This window comes from Oncorhynchus masou, unplaced genomic scaffold (assembly GCF_036934945.1).
Source record: "Oncorhynchus masou masou isolate Uvic2021 unplaced genomic scaffold, UVic_Omas_1.1 unplaced_scaffold_1571, whole genome shotgun sequence".
Classification (NCBI taxonomy): domain Eukaryota; kingdom Metazoa; phylum Chordata; class Actinopteri; order Salmoniformes; family Salmonidae; genus Oncorhynchus; species Oncorhynchus masou.
The window spans coordinates 59,811-79,899 of record NW_027005773.1 but is presented as its reverse complement, the minus strand read 5'-3'; the positions used below and the strand labels follow the sequence as shown (position 1 = coordinate 79,899).

Below are 20,089 nucleotides of genomic sequence, written 5' to 3'. Positions count from 1 at the left end.
AAATATCCAACAACTTCACTAATGTGCGCTAATGTGACTAGAATGACGTTGTAAGTAACAGCAAACTTTCCAGGACATAGACATGTGTTATATGTGCAGAAAGCTTAAATTCTTGTTAATCTAACTGCACTGTCCAATTTACAGTAGCTATTACAGTAACAAAATACCATGCTACTGTTTGAGGAGAGTGCACAACAACAAAAAACAATCACGGCACTTGGTTTGATACATTCACCTCTGAATGTAAATAATGTACTTACATTAAGTAATCTTGCTCTGATTTGTCATCCTGAGGGTCGCAGAGACAAAATGTAGCATAGTTTTGTTAAATAAAATCAATTTTTTATTCAAATGTAGGAACTGGGTTCTAAAGTTTGAACCCCTGCTGTTCTGTATTCCCAGTCATGTGAAATCCATAGATTAGGATCTAATGAATTTATTTCAATTGACTAATTTCCTTATTTGAGCTGTAACTCTTTGAAATTGTTGCATGTTGCTTAGTAATAGTTGTTTATTGTTCAGTATAGTTACATGCTATTACATGGCCACACTAACTACATGTCTACATGGCTATCTGATCAGCCGGTGTCAACATGATCACCTCCATAGAATTACATATAGAATGAATAAGATCTCTGTGGTCTCCCCCATCAACCCTACCTTCTTGGTGGCTCCAGGGCTGCCCTCTGGGCTGTGGGAGGGGCTGCTGGCCGGGGGGCTGTCCAGCGGGGGCAGGGGGGTGACGTACTTGGCCATGTAGACGTTGTAGTCCAGCAGCATCTTCTGCCTGACCCCTCCGGCCAGGGAAGGGTCCTTCTGACTGGGCTCATCCATGAGGCTGCCACGGCTGCTACTCCTGCTCTCTGCCTCCAATCTGTGAGGCCAGTCTGTTAGGCAACGACAACCACACCTGGGTTCAAATTCTATTGGAAATCATTTCACATACATTAATGTCTAGCTAACGTCTCCCTGTCTGTAATCCTTTTAGAATTAGGGTTAGGGTTAAGGTTAGGGAGAATAGGATTTTGAATGGGAATCAATTGTTGGTCCCCCAAAAGTACAGCTGTGTTCATCTGAATGTTCCCTCACCGCCCACTGGATGCTCACTGGACGTTTTATTAGCCTCAGACTTAAGTCTGGATGCCACCAAAATCCTCCTGAACCATTCTTCTTTCTCCCGACCCGTCCTCCCAAACAGGAACAGGGTCAGATCCCGCTCCCCTGGGGGTTTCCTAGGCTCCTCTCCACCCCCAGCTCCACCTGGACCCTCCAGCTTCTCCCCCTTCTCCCCCACCCCGGCCGGCTTCTCTTCCCCAGGTTCGGGCCTCTCTCCCTGGGCCTGGACCTTGGACATGAAGTCCTCCTGCTTGGCCAGCTCGATACAGATGGGGTACTTCTTGTTCCACACGCGCTTCCTGGCCAGGCTCTGGGGCACCAGGTGGATCTGGGGACACATTTGGATGTTACACGCTACATGAACCTCTTGGGGGTGTTCTAAAAATATTAGGCTGACGGGACAGATACAGGTATTTATATCACTTGTGAGGGAGGCTCACTTCAATGTCTGTATGCCCAAACACACACGCAGCCATACACAAATGTGCACCATACATGGTACGAAAGTGACGTGTAGTTTTTCTTTTCAGGAAGTAGCCTTGAAGCTTTGCGTTTTGAATGGGCAAAAACATATCACAGTGGTCTTCAGCACACAAACTTAAAAAGGTAAATTCATCCACAAACACAAATATAATTTTATATACAGTCGGAAGTTTACATACACCTTAGCCAAATACATTTAAACTATGTTTTTCACAATTCCTGACATTTAATCCTAGTAAAAATTCCCTGTCTTTGGTCAGTTAGGATCACAACTTTTTTTAAGAATGTGAAATGTCAGATATGTCATCTATTTTGTGAAGTGCACCAGTCCCTCCTGCAGCAAAGCACCCCCACAACATGATGCTGCCACCCCCGTGCTTCACGGTTGGGATGGGGTTCTTCTGCTTGCAATCCTCCCTATTTTCCTCCAAACATAACGATGGTCATTATGGCCAAACAGTTCTATTTTTGTTTCATAAGACCAGAGGACATTTCTCCAAAAAGTACAATCTTTGTCCCCATGTGCAGTTGCAAACCATAGTCTGGCTTTTTTATGGCGGTTTTGGAGCAGTGGCTTCTTCCTTGCTGTCGATATAGGACTTGTTTTACTGTGGATATACATACTTTTGTACCTGTTTCCTCCAGCATCTTCACAGTGTCCTTTGCTGTTGTTCTGGGATTGATTTGCACTTTTCGCACCAAAGTATGTTCATCTCTAACAGACAGAACGTGTCCCCTTCTTGAGCGGTATGACGGCTGCGTGGTCCCATGGTGTTTATACTTGCGTACTATTGTTTGTACAGATGAACGTGGTACCTTCAGGCGCTTGGAAATTGCTCCCAAGGATGAACCAGACTTATGGAGGTCTAGAATTTATTTTCTGAGGTCTTGGCTGATTTCTTTTGATTTTCCCATGACGTCAAGCAAAGAGGCACTGAGTTTGAAATACATCCACAGGTACAGCTCCAATTGACTCAAATGATGTCAATTAGTCTATCAGAAGCTTCTAAAGCCATGACATCATTTTCTGGAATTTTCCAAGCTGTTTAAAGGCAGTCAGCTTAGTGTTTGTAAACTTCTGTCCCACTGGAATTGTGATACAGTGAATTATAAGTGAAATATTCTGTCTGTAAACAATTGTTCGAAAAATTGCTTGTGTCATGCACAAAGTAGATGTCCTAACTGACTTGCCAAAACTATAGTTTGTTAACAAGAAATTAGTGGCGTGATTGAAAAACTAGTTTTAATGACTCCAAGCTAAGTGTATGTAAACTTCCGACTTCAACTGTATCTTAACCTCTTGATGCTCTGGGGGCGCTATTTCATTTTTGGATGAAAAACGTTCCCGTTTTAAACAAGATATTTTGTCACAAAAAGATGCTCGACTATGCATATAATTGATAGCTTTCGAAAGAAAACACTCTGACGTGTCCAGAACTACCAAGATATTTTCTGTGCGTGCCCTAGAACGTGAGCTTCAGGCAAAACCAAGATGAGACGGCATCCAGGAAATGAGCAGGATTTTTGAGGCTCTGTTTTCCATTGTCTCCTTATATGGCTGTGAATGCGAGAGGAGTAAGTCTGCCCTTTCTGTCGTTTCCCCAAGGTGTCTGCAGCATTGTGACGTATTTGTAGGCAGATCATTGGAAGATTGACCATAAGAGACCACATTTACCACGTGTCCGCCCGGTGTCCTGCGCCGAAATTGGTGCGCAAAAGTCAGCTGCAAGTATTTTTCCATGGGATTCAGAGAGGAAAGCAAGCTTCCATGAACGATATATCAATGAAGAGATATGTGAAAAAACACCTTGAGGATTGATTCCAAACAGCGTTTGCCATGTTTCGGTCGATATTATGGAGTTAATTCGGAAAAAGTTTGACGTTGTAGGTGACTGAATTTTCGGTTCGTTTCGGTAGCCAGACGCGATGTACAAAACGGAACGATTTCTCCTACACACAGACGCTTTCAGGAAAAACTGCGCATTTGGTATGTAACTGAGAGTCTCCTCATTGAAAACATCCGAAGCTCTTCAAAGGTAAATGATTTTATTTATTTGGTTATCTGGTTTTTGTGAAAATGTTGCGTGCTAAATGCTACTCAAAATGCTAAGCTAGCTTTGCATATTCTTACACAAATTAGTCAATTTCTATGGTTCAAAAGCATATTTTGAAAATCTGAGATGACAGTGTTGTTAAGAAAAGGCTAAGCTTGAGAGCAGACGCATTATTTTCATTTTATTTGCGATTTTCAGAAATCGTTAATGTTGCGTTATGCTAATGAGCCTGAGGCTTTAGTCACGATCCCGGATCCGGGATGGGGAGTTTCAACAGGTTTTAAATGGCCGCGTTTTCACGGATTTGATGATATAAACATCGAGCCTATTCAAGAGATTAGGGGACAGGAAGTATGAAGTATGACGATGTCACTTGCACACTGCACTTCCCTTTCCCTTCCTCTCTCTGTCTTAGACACAAACAAAATGGGGCATCCATCCGCAAACGACCATACAACACGTTCCACAGACAGACAGACAGATATACAGACACACAGACACACCTTGCTGTCGGTGAGGTCGTAGATCTTCTGGCTGATGTAGGTGACGTCAGGTTTGGGCTCGTTGTGCGTGGCCCGCCGGGCGATGTTGCGGTTGGGTTTGGACAGGCGCAGGGTGGAGCCCTCCAGACGTACATACACAGAGTGGGTCAGAGTGGCATGGTACATCTCTAGGTCATAGCTGGACATCTGGTTCATCCAGCCCTGTTAATGGGAACAATACACACGGTTAACTCTCAGACCGACGCATGGAACAACATGGAGACTAATAATATGCACGAATGACACACGCGCACACACACACACACACACACACACACACACACACACACACACACACACACACACACACACACACACACACACACACTAATTGGGGAGTGTGATCGGCTGCAATACAACCACATAACCACACGTCTCCAACTTTTAGCTGACAGTCCTGGTCCATATTAACATCACAGTGAGAGAATCATCCAGAGCATGTTGATATGTGGAGATATTATCACAACATGGCTTCATCTACACAACAACGGTCTGTTCAGTTCTCTTCAGAGACGTTATATCATGTTGATATGTGGAGATATTATCACAACATGGCTTCATCTACACAACAACAACGGTCTGTTCAGTTCTCTTCAGAGACGAGGAGACGTTACATCATGTTGATATGTGGAGATATTATCACAACATGGCTTCATCTAAACAACAACAACGGTCTGTTCAGTTCTCTTCAGAGACGAGGAGACGTTGCATCATGAGTTACATCATGGGCATGATGACATCATAGCGTGACTGTGGGTGAGAACTGACCCGTATGACCCATCCTTTAGCTGGCTATATTCTGTGGTTCCACAGGTGCTATGTTGGGCTGTGTTCCACGTGACCAGAGAGCCTCTCTCCAGTACAGCTGTAGCCTGAGGATATTGAGCTCATGTGCCCACACGGGTTCAAACACACACGCACAAGTACACACAAACACACGCTTACATAACCGCTAGCCAACCGCTAAGCGTGTCTCCACTGCTTCAGTTTCCAGCACATTGACTGGGTTAAAAGGAGAACGTTTGACAAATCAACAGACCATTTAATCTGTGAGGTTGTTTCAGGGCAAACCCCAATGCAGCTGGAGGGAACGCTATATAGCCTCAGTATGTTGGATAGCCCAATGAGGATGTTAGATTCGTCATTTAGCAGGCACTTTTATCCAGAGTCTTATTACAGTAGTGAGGGCATACATTTTCATACTGGTCCCCCATGGGAATCAAACCCACAACCCTGGTGTTGCAAGCACCATGCTGTGCCACACCGGACTTTGATGTGTTTCTTATCCAGCCAATGTTTCTCTATCCCACTGAGAAGCCACCATTGTGAATCCTGCATGAGCATTCAGGAGAGGTTGTACATCCCAATATTTAAGCCAGTGTAATGGTTAATGGTGTAATAACCCAAGCCTACTGAAAAGTACTGGTGTGGATAATAGGATTCATGGAGGGAGGAGAATTGTTACCGTGGCAACCATGCTGTTTAGCCATTCAAGAGAGGGAAGAAGATGGATATCTACAGACATATACTGAATGGCTTCCTGTCCTATCTGATAAAGTGAGCAGCCATCAGGTTTTATTCCTGAACTTTAACGACAAACAGAGACGCGATATGGAGAATTGGTTTGCGTCCCAAATGGCAACCTAATCCCTATATGGTGCACTACTTTTAACCAAGAACCCTATGGGCCTTGGTCAAAAGTAGTGCAATACATAGGGAATAGGGTGCCATGTGGGACGCAGGCTTGTAGATCCTCCCTACTCTCTCCGAGTCCCACTGGGGAAAAGCCAGCCGTGTATCAGCTGTTTATCTTGTAGATGCTATCAGCAACATGTGCTCAGCTTGCTAACTCAATAGAAGCTGCAGGCTGTCTGTCCACAGTGGTGACAGGTACTACTAGGGGAAGGACACAGCCTATCTAAGATGTCAGGCTGTCTGTCCACAGTGGTGACAGGTACTACTAGGGGAAGGACACAGCCTATCTAAGATGTCAGGCTGTCTGTCCACAGTGGTGACAGGTACTACTAGGGGAAGGACACAGCCTATCTAAGATGTCAGGCTGTCTGTCCACAGTGGTGACAGGTACTACTAGGGGAAGGACACAGCCTATCTAAGATGTCAGGCTGTCTGTCCACAGTGGTGACAGGTACTACTAGGGGAAGGGCCTATCTAAGATGTCAGGACACAGGTACTACTATCTAAGATGTCAGGCTGTCTGTCCACAGTGGTGACAGGTACTACTAGGGGAAGGACACAGCCTATCTAAGATGTCAGGCTGTCTGTCCACAGTGGTGACAGGTACTACTAGGGGAAGGACACAGCCTATCTAAGATGTCAGGCTGTCTGTCCACAGTGGTGACAGGTATCTAAGATGTCAGGCTGTCTGTCTGGTGACAGGGGGGAAGGACACAGCCTATCTAAGATGTCAGGCTGTCTGTCCACAGTGGTGACAGGTACTACTAGGGGAAGGACACAGCCTATCTAAGTGGTGACAGGTACTAGGGGAAGGACACAGCCTATCTAAGATGTCTGTCTGTCACAGTGGTGACAGGTACTACTAGGGGAAGGACACAGCCTATCTAAGATGTCAGGCTGTCTGTCCACAGTGGTGACAGGTACTACTAGGGGAAGGACACAGCCTATCTAAGATGTCAGGCTGTCTGTCCACAGTGGTGACAGGTACTACTAGGGGAAGGACACAGCCTATCTAAGATGTCAGGCTGTCTGTCCACAGTGGTGACAGGTACTACTAGGGGAAGGACACAGCCTATCTAAGATGTCAGGCTGTCTGTCCACAGTGGTGACAGGTACTACTAGGGGAAGGACACAGCCTATCTAAGATGTCAGGCTGTCTGTCCACAGTGGTGACAGGTACTACTAGGGGAAGGACACAGCCTATCTAAGATGTCAGGCTGTCTGTCCACAGTGGTGACAGGTACTACTAGGGGAAGGACACAGCCTATCTAAGATGTCAGGCTGTCTGTCCACAGTGGTGACAGGTACTACTAGGGGAAGGACACAGTGTACTGTCCTGTCTGTCCACAGTGGTGACAGGTACTACTAGGGGAAGGACACAGCCTATCTAAGATGTCAGGCTGTCTGTCCACAGTGGTGACAGGTACTACTAGGGGAAGGACACAGCCTATCTAAGATGTCAGGCTGTCTGTCCACAGTGGTGACAGGTACTACTAGGGGAAGGACACAGCCTATCTAAGATGTCAGGCTGTCTGTCCACAGTGGTGACAGGTACTACTAGGGGAAGGACACAGCCTATCTAAGATGTCAGGCTGTCTGTCCACAGTGGTGACAGGTACTACTAGGGGAAGGACACAGCCTATCTAAGATGTCAGGCTGTCTGTCCACAGTGGTGACAGGTACTACTAGGGGAAGGACACAGCCTATCTAAGATGTCAGGCTGTCTGTCCACAGTGGTGACAGGTACTACTAGGGGAAGGACACAGCCTATCTAAGATGTCAGGCTGTCTGTCCACAGTGGTGACAGGTACTACTAGGGGAAGGACACAGCCTATCTAAGATGTCAGGCTGTCTGTCCACAGTGGTGACAGGTACTACTAGGGGAAGGACACAGCCTATCTAAGATGTCAGGCTGTCTGTCCACAGTGGTGACAGGTACTACTAGGGGAAGGACACAGCCTATCTAAGATGTCAGGCTGTCTGTCCACAGTGGTGACAGGTACTACTAGGGGAAGGACACAGCCTATCTAAGATGTCAAGATGTCAGGGGAAGGACACAGCCTCTGTCTGTCACAGTGGTGACAGGTACTACTAGGGGAAGGACACAGCCTATCTAAGATGTCAGGCTGTCTGTCCACAGTGGTGACAGGTACTACTAGGGGAAGGACACAGCCTATCTAAGATGTCAAGATGTCAGGTCTGTCTGTCCACAGTGGTGACAGGTACTACTAGGGGAAGGACACAGCCTATCTAAGATGTCAGGCTGTCTGTCCACAGTGGTGACAGGTACTACTAGGGGAAGGACACTAAGATGTCAGGCTGTCTACAGTCTAAGGGGAAGGACACAGCCTGTCAGATGTCTGTCTGTCCACAGTGTGGTGACAGGTACTACTAAAGGACACAGCAGCTATCTAAGATGTCAGGCTGTCTGTCCACAGTGGTGACAGGTACTACTAGGGGAAGGACACAGCCTATCTAAGATGTCAGGCTGTCTGTCCACAGTGGTGACAGGTACTACTAGGGGAAGGACACAGCCTATCTAAGATGTCAGGCTGTCTGTCCACAGTGGTGACAGGTACTACTAGGGGAAGGACACAGCCTATCTAAGATGTCAGGCTGTCTGTCCACAGTGGTGACAGGTACTACTAAGGGGATGTCAGGACACAGCCTATCTAAGATGTCAGGCTGTCTGTCCACAGTGGTGACAGGTACTACTAGGGGAAGGACACAGCCTATCTAAGATGTCACTAGGGGAAGGACACAGTCTGATGTCCAGGCTTCCCACACTGCCCCTACTGCTACTAGGTACTACTAGGGGAAGGATGTCAGGCACAGTGGTGACAGGTACTATCACAGCCTAAGATGTCAGGCTGTCTGTCCACAGTGGTGACAGGTACTACTAGGGGAAGGACACAGCCTATCTAAGATGTCAGGCTGTCTGTCCACAGTGGTGACAGGTACTACTAGGGGAAGGACACAGCCTATCTAAGATGTCAGGCTGTCTGTCCACAGTGGTGACAGGTACTACTAGGGGAAGGACACAGCCTATCTAAGATGTCAGGCTGTCTGTCCACAGTGGTGACAGGTATCTACAGGGTGACAGGTACTACTAGGGGAAGGACACAGCCTATCTAAGATGTCAGGCTGTCTGTCCACAGTGGTGACAGGTACTACTAGGGGAAGGACACAGCCTATCTAAGATGTCAGGCTGTCTGTCCACAGTGGTGACAGGTACTACTAGGGGAAGGACACAGCCTATCTAAGATGTCAGGCTGTCTGTCCACAGTGGTGACAGGTACTACTAGGGGAAGGACACAGCCTATCTAAGATGTCAGGCTGTCTGTCACAGTGGTGACAGGTACTACTAGGGGAAGGACACAGCCTATCTAAGATGTCAGGCTGTCTGTCCACAGTGGTGACAGGTACTACTAGGGGAAGGACAGCATCTAAGATGTCAGGCTGTCTGTCCACAGTCCACAGTCAGGTACTAAGAAGGACACAGCCTGATGTCAGGCTGTCTGTCCACAGTGGTGACAGGTACTACTAGGGGAAGGACACAGCCTATCTAAGATGTCAGGCTGTCTGTCCACAGTGGTGACAGGTACTACTAGGGGAAGGACACAGCCTATCTAAGATGTCAGGCACAGCCTGTCTGTCCACAGTGGTGACAGGTACTACTAGGGGAAGGACACAGCCTATCTAAGATGTCAGGCTGTCTGTCCACAGTGGTGACAGGTACTACTAGGGGAAGGACACAGCCTATCTAAGATGTCAGGCTGTCTGTCCACAGTGGTGACAGGTACTACTAGGGGAAGGACACAGCCTATCTAAGATGTCAGGCTGTCTGTCCACAGTGGTGACAGGTACTACTAGGGGAAGGACACAGCCTGTCCACATCTAAGATGTCTATCTAGGCTGTCTGTCCACAGTGGTGACAGGTACTACTAGGGGAAGGACACAGCCTATCTAAGATGTCAGGCTGTCTGTCTGTCCACAGTGGTGACAGGTACTACTACTAGGGGAAGGACACAGCCTATCTAAGATGTCAGGCTGTCTGTCCACAGTGGTGACAGGTACTACTAGGGGAAGGACACAGCCTATCTAAGATGTCAGGCTGTCTGTCCACAGTGGTGACAGGTACTACTAGGGGAAGGACACAGCCTATCTAAGATGTCAGGCTGTCTGTCCACAGTGGTGACAGGTACTACTAGGGGAAGGACACAGTGGTGACTATCTAAGATGTCAGGCTGTCTGTCCACAGTGGTGACAGGTACTACTACTAGGGGAAGGACACAGCCTATCTAAGATGTCAGGCTGTCTGTCCACAGTGGTGACAGGTACTACTAGGGGAAGGACACAGCCTATCTAAGATGTCAGGCTGTCTGTCCACAGTGGTGACAGGTACTACTAGGGGAAGGACACAGCCTATCTAAGATGTCAGGCTGTCTGTCCACAGTGGTGACAGGTACTACTAGGGGAAGGACACAGTCTATCTAAGATGTCAGGCTGTCTGTCCACAGTGGTGACAGGTACTACTAGGGGAAGGACACAGCCTATCTAAGATGTCAGGCTGTCTGTCCACAGTGGTGACAGGTACTACTAGGGGAAGGACACAGCCTATCTAAGATGTCAGGCTGTCTGTCCACAGTGGTGACAGGTACTACTAGGGGAAGGACACAGCCTATCTAAGATGTCAGGCTGTCTGTCCACAGTGGTGACAGGTACTACTAGGGGAAGGACACAGTCTATCTAAGATGTCAGGCTCCTTTCTATGTGATCTGCCTTAAATATATCTTGGTCGTTGCACAACAGAAAAGTATTCCTATCCATGACAATATCTTTATTGTTGCATTTATAAATCTATTATCTATCCTCTTGGGTAGAAAGCTTTCTATGTCATAACCTTACACAGAAATATTTGGGGATAGGCTGTGAAACATAGGACAGTGTTCAGTCACAAACTGTGGTTCTGGAAAGTAGAGCAGGCTTTTGTTCCAGTCTTACACTAATGCACCCTTTACAGTTTTTCCCCAATTGTTTTGGCACTAATTTCAATTTCTAAATACTTAGCACTAAACTGCTAACACAGTGACCTACCTTAAAGATTCCAGGTTCTTTGATATCCAGCTGGGCCACATTCCACTGCTCCCCCCTTCGTCTGCCCTGCCTGGTCCCACTGCAGCTGGAGACCCCCGGAGCCGACAGCCACACCACCAGTATAGCCAGCATGAACCCTGCTGCCACCCCCTGTACCACCGCACACAAATAGGGTGGCAGGGGGAATAACAGGTAACTGTAGACTAGACACGTGAAAAAGAGGAGGCCAGTGATGGGCACGTTTGGTAAGTCTTCCTCCTCTTCGTCAGACTCGGCTTCACTGCAGACGCCCGTGCTTCCCGTTTGGATCTGCAGGGACCTGGGCCGCTCCCCGTCCGGAGTCTCAGTGTCAGTACAGAGCTCAAAGCCTTCACTGTAGAGCTCACAGAACTCCTCGTCCTCCAGGCGGACTAGGGCCGACATGGAGCAGTGACCCAGGGCGAGGGAGGAGGACCTGGGGAGAGCAGGAGGGGAGGAGACCCTGGAGGTCCTGGAGGACTTGGCTGGAGGAGAGGAGAAGATAGTGTCTGCTGAGGCTTCACCAGTAGGGGTCTCCTCTTCCTCCTCCTCTCCTTCAGAGTTGCCCCCCTCCTCTTTGATGCTGTAGTTGTTGTTGCTCTCTGCGTGCCCATTGAGGCCTGCCAGGTTGGTGAGCTCCGTGGCGCTGAGGGAGAGGGAGCGGTGGGTAGCAGAGGCACCCCCTCCTGTACCCCCTCCCTCGGCTCCGCCTCCAGCCTCGTCGCCCATGAACTTACTGAACAGCTGCATTGGCTCACACATGACCTCCGACAAACGCCTCCTAGTATCCTCGATCCTGGCCTCCATCTCTTGCACCTTGAAGAAACACCTCCCGTCGGCCGGGGAGGTGAGGGGTGAGGAGGGGGCCGTCTTGGAGTCACCACCCCCAGACGTGGTGGAGCCCATCGGCTGGCCCAACTGCTTGAAGAGCTGCAGGTTGTTGACGCGGGAGTCTGGAGGTGGGCGCTGCTGGGAGAGAGATGGTGGTGAGGGCGCCTCCTGGTGGTCGGGCCTGGTGTTGTCCGTGGAGAGAGACTTGACGAACGTCTTCATCAGGTGGTGGCGGTGGCGTCCGGCAGAAGAAGGAGGGGCAACCATCATTTCATTGGACAGGGACCTGAGGCTGAGGAAAGGCTTGGAGGGCAGGGCTGCGGAGCGAGACGGAGAGGAGGTGGTGGAGGAGGAGGTGGGAGGGATCGTGGGTCTTGTGTGATCAGAGGGCCAGGAGGAGCAAGCGGGGGGGGACTGGAGGGGGGTGTGCGTGGAGGGGGGGAGGATGGGCAGGGCTGGGCTGTGGGGTAGAGTGGTAGAGGACACAGCAATGGTAGTGGTGGTCCCAATCCCTCCAGCCTCAAACAGTAGCTCCTCGCTGGCTTCCAAGGCCGTCACAATGCCCCGGTCCTCAGTCCTCCCCCCCATCCCACCCAGCCCTTCTGACTCCTCTCCTGCGGAGGACGATGACACAGACGCCCCAAAACCATACAGCTCCTCGTCCTCCTCTTGTCCCAGGGCGGAGAAGTGGATGGTGATAGTGTCCCGGGAGAGAGAGCGCTGCACCTGCAGCTTGGGGCCTGGGGGCGGGCGGGGGGGCGTGGAGGAGGAGGGGGTACTGTCAGCAGTATGGCCGTCCTTCCTGCTACTGTTGCTGCCCTGGCTGGTCATGACCACACTCCACAGGGCTCACAGCCTGGAGAGGGGGAGAGAGGGGGAGAGAGAGAGGGACGAGGGAGAGAGAACGAGTGGTGTGGAAGAGGCAGGGACAGAGAGAGAGAGTGAGAAAGAAAGAGAGAAAAATATTGGTTTAAAGCTAGAATCCTTAGCTACTACATCGATTTTTGACCATTGATTCTTGAGGAATATAACTTATAAGTGCCTCATGAGCTTAGTTCAACTGTCGTACACCATAAGAACCAAAAATATACGGGTTTTTTTACTCTGAAGTTCGTACTTTAGTTTATTCATTCGACCATTTAAAAAAACAAGCACACATAAAACTTAAAGCCATACTTGCACATTAATAAAATCATTGAGGTTAACACACAATAAAGTCTGGGACTTATTTCTATTGTGGTCCTCTTGAGACAAGATGGCTGGACAAGATGCAACACAGTATGGCAGTGAAATAATAAAACAGAAACATAGAAGAAGAACATCTATCTCATCATTCCAGTTACATCATAGGGGAAATACAATATATATGACAATATATAATATGTAAACAATATATATGTAAACAAAAACTATATAGCCTCAAAACATGGTAACAACTGTCCTTGCATCCACAGCTCTGTCTTTGAATTTGAGAGTGGTTACATTTCTCCAGGCTCATCCCTCATTTTTCTTTTACCAAAACAGAGGCTAGGGTGTCCACTTTGTCATTGTTTCAATTAAGGATTCTAGCTTTAATTGAGGCACCAAGCTTGCGCTGCTGGTTCCCGCTGCTCGCTCCATGGATAAACGAATGCTCATAGCGCTGTCTCTCCCAAGCATCTTTGACCTGTGTTTTCACATACTGCTTGTATCCACAGCACTAACTGACTTGATGAGTAAAGTGCAGCCAGGATCCATTCAGTGATCAAGTCCTCCTCTTTCTCTCTGTTTATCCTACTGGTGCATGTGTGATCAAGTCCTCCTCTTTCTCTCTGTTTATCCTACTGGTGCATGTGTGATCAAGTCCTCCTCTTTCTCTCTGTTTATCCTACTGGTGCATGTGTGATCAAGTCCTCCTCTTTCTCTCTGTTTATCCTACTGGTGCATGTGTGATCAAGTCCTCCTCTTTCTCTCTGTTTATCCTACTGGTGCATGTGTGATCAAGTCCTCCTCTTTCTCTCTGTTTATCCTACTGGTGCATGTGTGAGCAAGTCCTCCTCTTTCTCTCTGTTTATCCTACTGGTGCATGTGTGATCAAGTCCTCCTCTTTCTCTCTGTTTATCCTACTGGTGCATGTGTGATCAAGTCCTCCTCTTTCTCTCTGTTTATCCTACTGGTGCATGTGTGAGCAAGTCCTCCTCTTTCTCTCTGTTTATCCTACTGGTGCATGTGTGATCAAGTCCTCCTCTTTCTCTCTGTTTATCCTACTGGTGCATGTGTGATCAAGTGTGAGTTGCTGTTGCGTGTAGGTCATTTCATTGGCGGAGCTTGTTTTCGGGAGGTGGGTTGTGGGTTGTGTTTGCGAACTCATTTTTAGCTCACAACAAGCTTGTGGCATAGCTGTTACTATACAGAAAAACGCCGCAAAGCTCAGTGCGGAAGACGAGTACGTATCAAGCACTACACTCCATGAACTACTGGATCAACAAAGAGACTTCTATAAAGATCTAACACATCTGCAGGACAATAACTTGAAGTCCTTCCTGCAACTCTTTATGGATTCTACCAACAGAAGGGTTAATGATCTGTTTCAGGATGTAACGGAATTTATACACCGTTTGGAATTTACGCAGTCGGAGGTGAATGTCACCAGCCAGACCGCATTCAAAACCATGTCTGAGGATCTCACCATTTTACAAATAACACTTGACAAGCACTCTTCCAAAGGATACTACCTCAAAAACCAATCGAGGCACAATAACATTTGAATTGATGGAATTGAGGACGTAAAGGCTGAAACTTGGCATGACACAGAAGTCAAGGCCAAGACACTCCTGACAGATGAAGTCAAACTGGACCCTAAACTCACGGAGATGGAGAGGGCTCATAGGAATGGCACTTTCTTCCCCGATGGACAAATTACAAGAAGTATAAGAACTCATTTACTCACCTACTTCGGATATCCCCAAAAATATATTTGACTAATTCCAAGAATCCTTAAATAATACAAAGTCAAATCAACTGTTAAATAAGAAAAAGGCATCTAGAACCATCCCATCTCAATTTATTATTGGAAATAAGAATTTAATAACTTTTTTGTGAATGTGGGTTCCTCTCTGTAAAAGAATATTGAGAAAACTGATGGCAATCCCTTGGATTACATTAAGAGACATTTCCCTTCTCTGCTTCATGTCGCGCCCTGACCTTAGATTGTCTGTTTTTCTATATATTTTGGTTAGGTCAGGGCGTGACTAGGGTGGGTACTCTAGTTGTTGTATGTCTAGGGTTTTTGTCATCTAACGTTTTTGTATGTCTATGTTGGCCTGATATGGTTCCCAATCAGAGACAGCTGTTCATCGTTGTCTCTGATTGGGGATCATATTTAGGTAGCCATTTTCCCCATTGTTAGTTGTGGGATCTTGTCTATGTTTAGTTGCCTGTCAGCACTAGTTTGTATAGCGTTTCGTTTGTTTGTTGTTTTTGCTCATTCATTAAAAAGAAAATGTACGCATTCCACGCTGCGCCTTGGTCCGATCCTTATGACGAACGTGACACTTCAGTTTGATCCTCCTGATGTAATGGAGGTGATGGAGTTAAATGGTGAAGATATCAGCAGAAGGTCATGATGAGATTGGTGCCTTTTTGGTGAAATCAGTGTCTTCCTCGATGACTGAGCCTCTAATGCATATCTTCACCAAATCTATGCAAACTAGTATTGTTCCTATAGATTTAAATATTGCCAAAGTTATCCCCCTCTATAAATATGGGTATCCAATATCTTTCACAAATGATTGGCCAATATCTGTACTACCATGTTTTTCTAAAATCCTAGAAAAATTGGTGTGTAAGAGAATGTTGAAACACTTAAATCAACACTATATTCTACATGAGCATCAATATGGTTTTTGAAAAACTCCTCCACAGATATAGTTCCTTTGTAACTTGTGAATAAAATCTTCACAGCCCTGGACAACAATGAACACGCTCTCTGCATCTTTTTACATTCATCCAAAGATTTTGACAAGGTTGATCATGAATGTTACTTTCTAAATTGCATTATTACGGTTTTCATGATTATACATAATTGGCTTTATAGTCCTGTTTATGATAGAGAACAATTTGTTCATGCAAACGGCTGTGCATCAACCAAGGCCAAGATATCCTGTGGTGTGACACAGGGTTGGATAATATGACCTTTGTTATTCCTAATCTATATCAATGACCTTGCTGCTGTGTCTTCTACCGTACCTCTCATACTCTTTGCTGAAGATACCAATTATATTTTATCACACAAGAGTTTTGATTAATGAAGCCAACTCAGGCATGGACACATTTTCTGATTGGTTCCAGATAAACAAATCATCTTTAAATGTTAAATCTAACTTTATTATGTTCACTAGTAAGAATAACAAATATTGTAAAAAATACAAAATAAAATAAAAAAAGAAGCCAGAAACTCAAATGGTGGAAATTAAATGAAACAAGTCACATCCACTAGATTCCTCTGAGTTGATGAAAAGTTGTCCTGTAAAGATCATATTCAAATTGTCCGTAGCGAAGTGATGAAATGTGCTATCATCAGAAAGACTAGTGGTTTGGCTCATCAGGCTTCCTAACTATAGCTTATTGACCCATATCTCATTTACTGTAATATTGTCTGGGCCAGTAAATATGCCTCTTAACTAGACAAATGACTCATTATACAAAATACATTTGCAAGACTAGCCACCTCCTCTAATTCCCCGGCTCCATCTACACCTTTGTTTAAGAAACTCAATATCTTGTCTATTTACAACATTAATGTACAGCAATTATGCACTTTCATATACAAATACTCATACCTCCCAGACAGTTTACCTTTCAATGGATTCTTCCAGGTTCATTCTGAAATCCATCTATACAAGACACTGTGATAACCTTCACCCTCCCGACTGCCACACCTCACAAAGTCAATTCTCTATCAGATACAGAGGTACCACACGCATCTTCACATTGCCAAAATATCACCATCGCTCAATAACTTCAAGCGAAGACTGGGGGTCAGCCTGATGAACCAAACTACTCAGTAATCTCCTCCATAAAGCCTAACTCTCACACATTCACATGCACACACACATTTAAACAAAACAGTTGCTTTTGTTTTTTGACATTACTGATCAATTCATTTATACATATATAATTAGTAGGTTTACTAGGTTCTGTTTTAACAAACCAATTTTATTTTTGTACTTATGCATTGAATATAGTTATTTTGTGGTGTGGTTTTCATCCAAGCACACCTGCACACTGTTTTTCATCTGTATTGTTGTCTATCACTTGTTTTCTTTGGTGCAAATAAATACATAAATAAATCCCTCAACAAAAAAAGGAATTCAGAATGGATATTACAGAAAACAAACAACACTGCACACAAAACACACACTGGAATGAATGCAAAATGGGTCGTGCAGTGAGCCCCGGCTGGTAGATCACACAGTAACAAGCCAGTCATTGTTTTTCCCAACAAGGCTGAACCACAGACAATAATCAGTGAGTGATTTCCTAAATTAGGCGTGGCGTTGTTATTGAGTTATTCTAGCTTTTTATTCTTGCCCATTGTATAATTATCTGGGTAGCCATACTACACACACACACACACACACACACACACACACACACACACACACACACACACACACACACACACACACACACACACACACACACACACACACACACACACACACACACACACACACACACACACACAGGCTGGTGAGGGGAGGACCGCTCATAATAATGGCTGGAACGGAATGGTATCAAACACATGGAAACCATGTGTGATGTGGTTGAAACCATTCCATTGATCCCGTTCCAGCCATTATTATGAGCCCATCCTCCCCAAATAAGGTGCCACCAGCCACCTGTGACACACACACACACATATACACACTCCCCCTCCACCCCAAATATACAAACACACACATCTCTCAAGCCTGCAAGTGGTTGATAAAAGCCTCTAATGGAAGATGGAGAGATAGAAACAATGAAACTGGTAGGCTGTGATTGTTTCTTTATATCCCAGAAAGCCTTTCTTCCCACCAGAGGCTCAGCCTGAATTGGTTCTCTTTCATAGTCATTTGCTGGACAGAATGACACAGTGTTTGACTCTTCCGCATGCCCCTTTTTTTGCTGGGCTGAAATAGGTTTTCTCTAAAGTGTCTAAGCGAGGGAGTGTGTGTGTGTGTGTGTGTGTATGATTTGATGTGTGTGTTTCAGATGTTTCCTTAGAATGTGTGTGTGTGTGTGTGTGTGTGTGTGTGTGTGTGTGTGTGTGTGTGTGTGTGTGTGTGTGTGTGTGTGTGTGTGTGTGTGATATTTAAGTCATGGCAATGCAGGCACAAGAGATGGAGGGAGTGAGAGGGCGATAAAACGATGATGGATCAAAAATAAGGAAATAGAGCCACAGGGGCCTGTAGTGGAAACAGAGGACCTTCAGAGACTAGTCTTTGAAGAGGAATTCAAATGCTTTTGAAGTGAGAGTACAGGCCACAGATCAGGGCTGAGAGGGAGGGTGAGGATGACATCCTGGTGATCAAAGGTTAAACGACAGACTAAAAGATGAGAGGTAAAAGGGCAGAACGATTTGCCTGGCTACCCAGACTCCTTGTTAGACTCCTAGTTTCTTCTCCGCAATGAGTCTGGATCTGAGTACCTCCCTGACCCTTCACCGAATGTAAACACATTCAGGCCGTCTGATGATTGGTCCAGAAACCGATGGGTTGGGCCAGAACACACAAGGGGGAAAGTGGCGAGGTGAAAATTCGTCACTGGTTTTGATACTCTGATTGGTTAGAGACAATCCAGTCGCTGATGACTGTTTTGTACAACGCCCCTCGTGCCCCTGGTCACCACAAACTACTTCAATGACGGCAGTCTCAGACTAAAGTATGTAGCGAACGACAGAGCAACAGAACAATTCAGTGTGAGTCGTCAGGCTACAGAAAGATCCCATTGAACCATTGAACCAGATTTCTGGATTCAGCAGCTATAGGAGGACAGCCAGAAACTCAACCAGGAGAGGAAGAGGATCCATGCAGAGCCTTAGTGCTGAGCATCTGACAGCACACACAGGTCTACTGTTGCTTATTATCACTACAGTGGCATTGTGGAAAACGATTGACAACATTGAAAACATCCTAAAACAAAGGAAGTTCCATGCAGGTTACAGGGATCTTTAGCAGCTATAATGCTACAATGGAATAGGAGCAATCATAGATTTTTTTGTTGCAATATGAGCAAGGCACGTAACCTTAATTACTCCTGTAAGTCGCTCCTTTAAGTTGCTCCTGTAAGTCGCTAAATGACTCAAATGTTCATGTAAAATGGTTGAAAACTGTTGAGAGAGAAAACACTCCAAGGTTGAGATTGTAAACGCAGCCCTAAGCTCTTGGTTGTGACAGCTAGGCTATAAGAGGGGCTCAGAGCTGCAAACCTGGTGGAGACAACACACTCATCCAATTAATCAAAGCAAGGCCCCTTTAATCAGCTAAAACCTGACTTGCCCTCTGCATCTCACAGACAGACAGACGGACGGACGGACGGACGGACGGACGGACGGACGGACGGACACAGACAGACGGACGCAGGGGAGAGATGGAAGGAGAAACAGGGGTGAGATGGGGCGGTTAAATAATTGCCTACTTACATACATTGCCAAAGAAAAGTTACCATGCTACTGAAAATAGTTTACGGTGGTGTTTTCTAGTGAGCAACATGGAGCCTGTAGCCAGTTAGATTGTTCTGAGACAGTTTGAAGGGTAGACTTCATTAGATTAGGGGAAAGGGGATACCTATTCAATTGATATATTCAACCAAAATGTCTTCCATATTTAACCCTCAGAAAGGTGCGGGTGGTTGGCTCTGAGTTTCAAACCAACAACCTTTCGGTTAATGGCCCAACGTTCTTAACCAATAAAAGATCAGACGAGAGAGTGAGGAAACAGGAGAGAAATCTGGTTGGTCTGAGACATTGAGGAAGCTAGATTAAGACTAAGAGAGAGAGACAGATTCAGTATGTATGGTTAGTCTGAGGTAAAGAAGGCTAGATTAAACTAGGAGAGAGAGAGAGAGAGAGAGAGAGAGAGAGAGAGAGAGAGAGAGAGAGAGAGAGAGAGAGAGAGAGAGAGAGAGAGAGAGAGAGAGAGAGAGATTCAGTATGTATGGTTAGTCTGAGGTAAAGAAGGCTAGATTAAACTAGGAGAGAGAGAGAGAGAGAGAGAGAGAGAGAGAGAG

At 46.1% G+C, this 20,089-nt stretch overlaps 1 protein-coding gene across 1 annotated transcript in view; it reads right to left on the bottom strand.

The window, feature by feature from the left end:
- tex2 (testis expressed 2) overlaps positions 1–20,089 on the bottom strand; it is a 57,816-nt gene that overhangs the window by 14,208 nt on the left and 23,519 nt on the right. The window contains exons 3-6 of the mRNA XM_064959404.1: positions 10,988–12,692; positions 4,157–4,357; positions 1,090–1,444; positions 661–887 (exon numbers count right to left, since the gene is read on the bottom strand). Of these exons, the coding sequence (XP_064815476.1) occupies positions 661–887; positions 1,090–1,444; positions 4,157–4,357; positions 10,988–12,667 (2,463 nt within the window). The 5' untranslated portion in view covers positions 12,668–12,692. The remainder of the gene's footprint in view (positions 1–660; positions 888–1,089; positions 1,445–4,156; positions 4,358–10,987; positions 12,693–20,089) is intronic.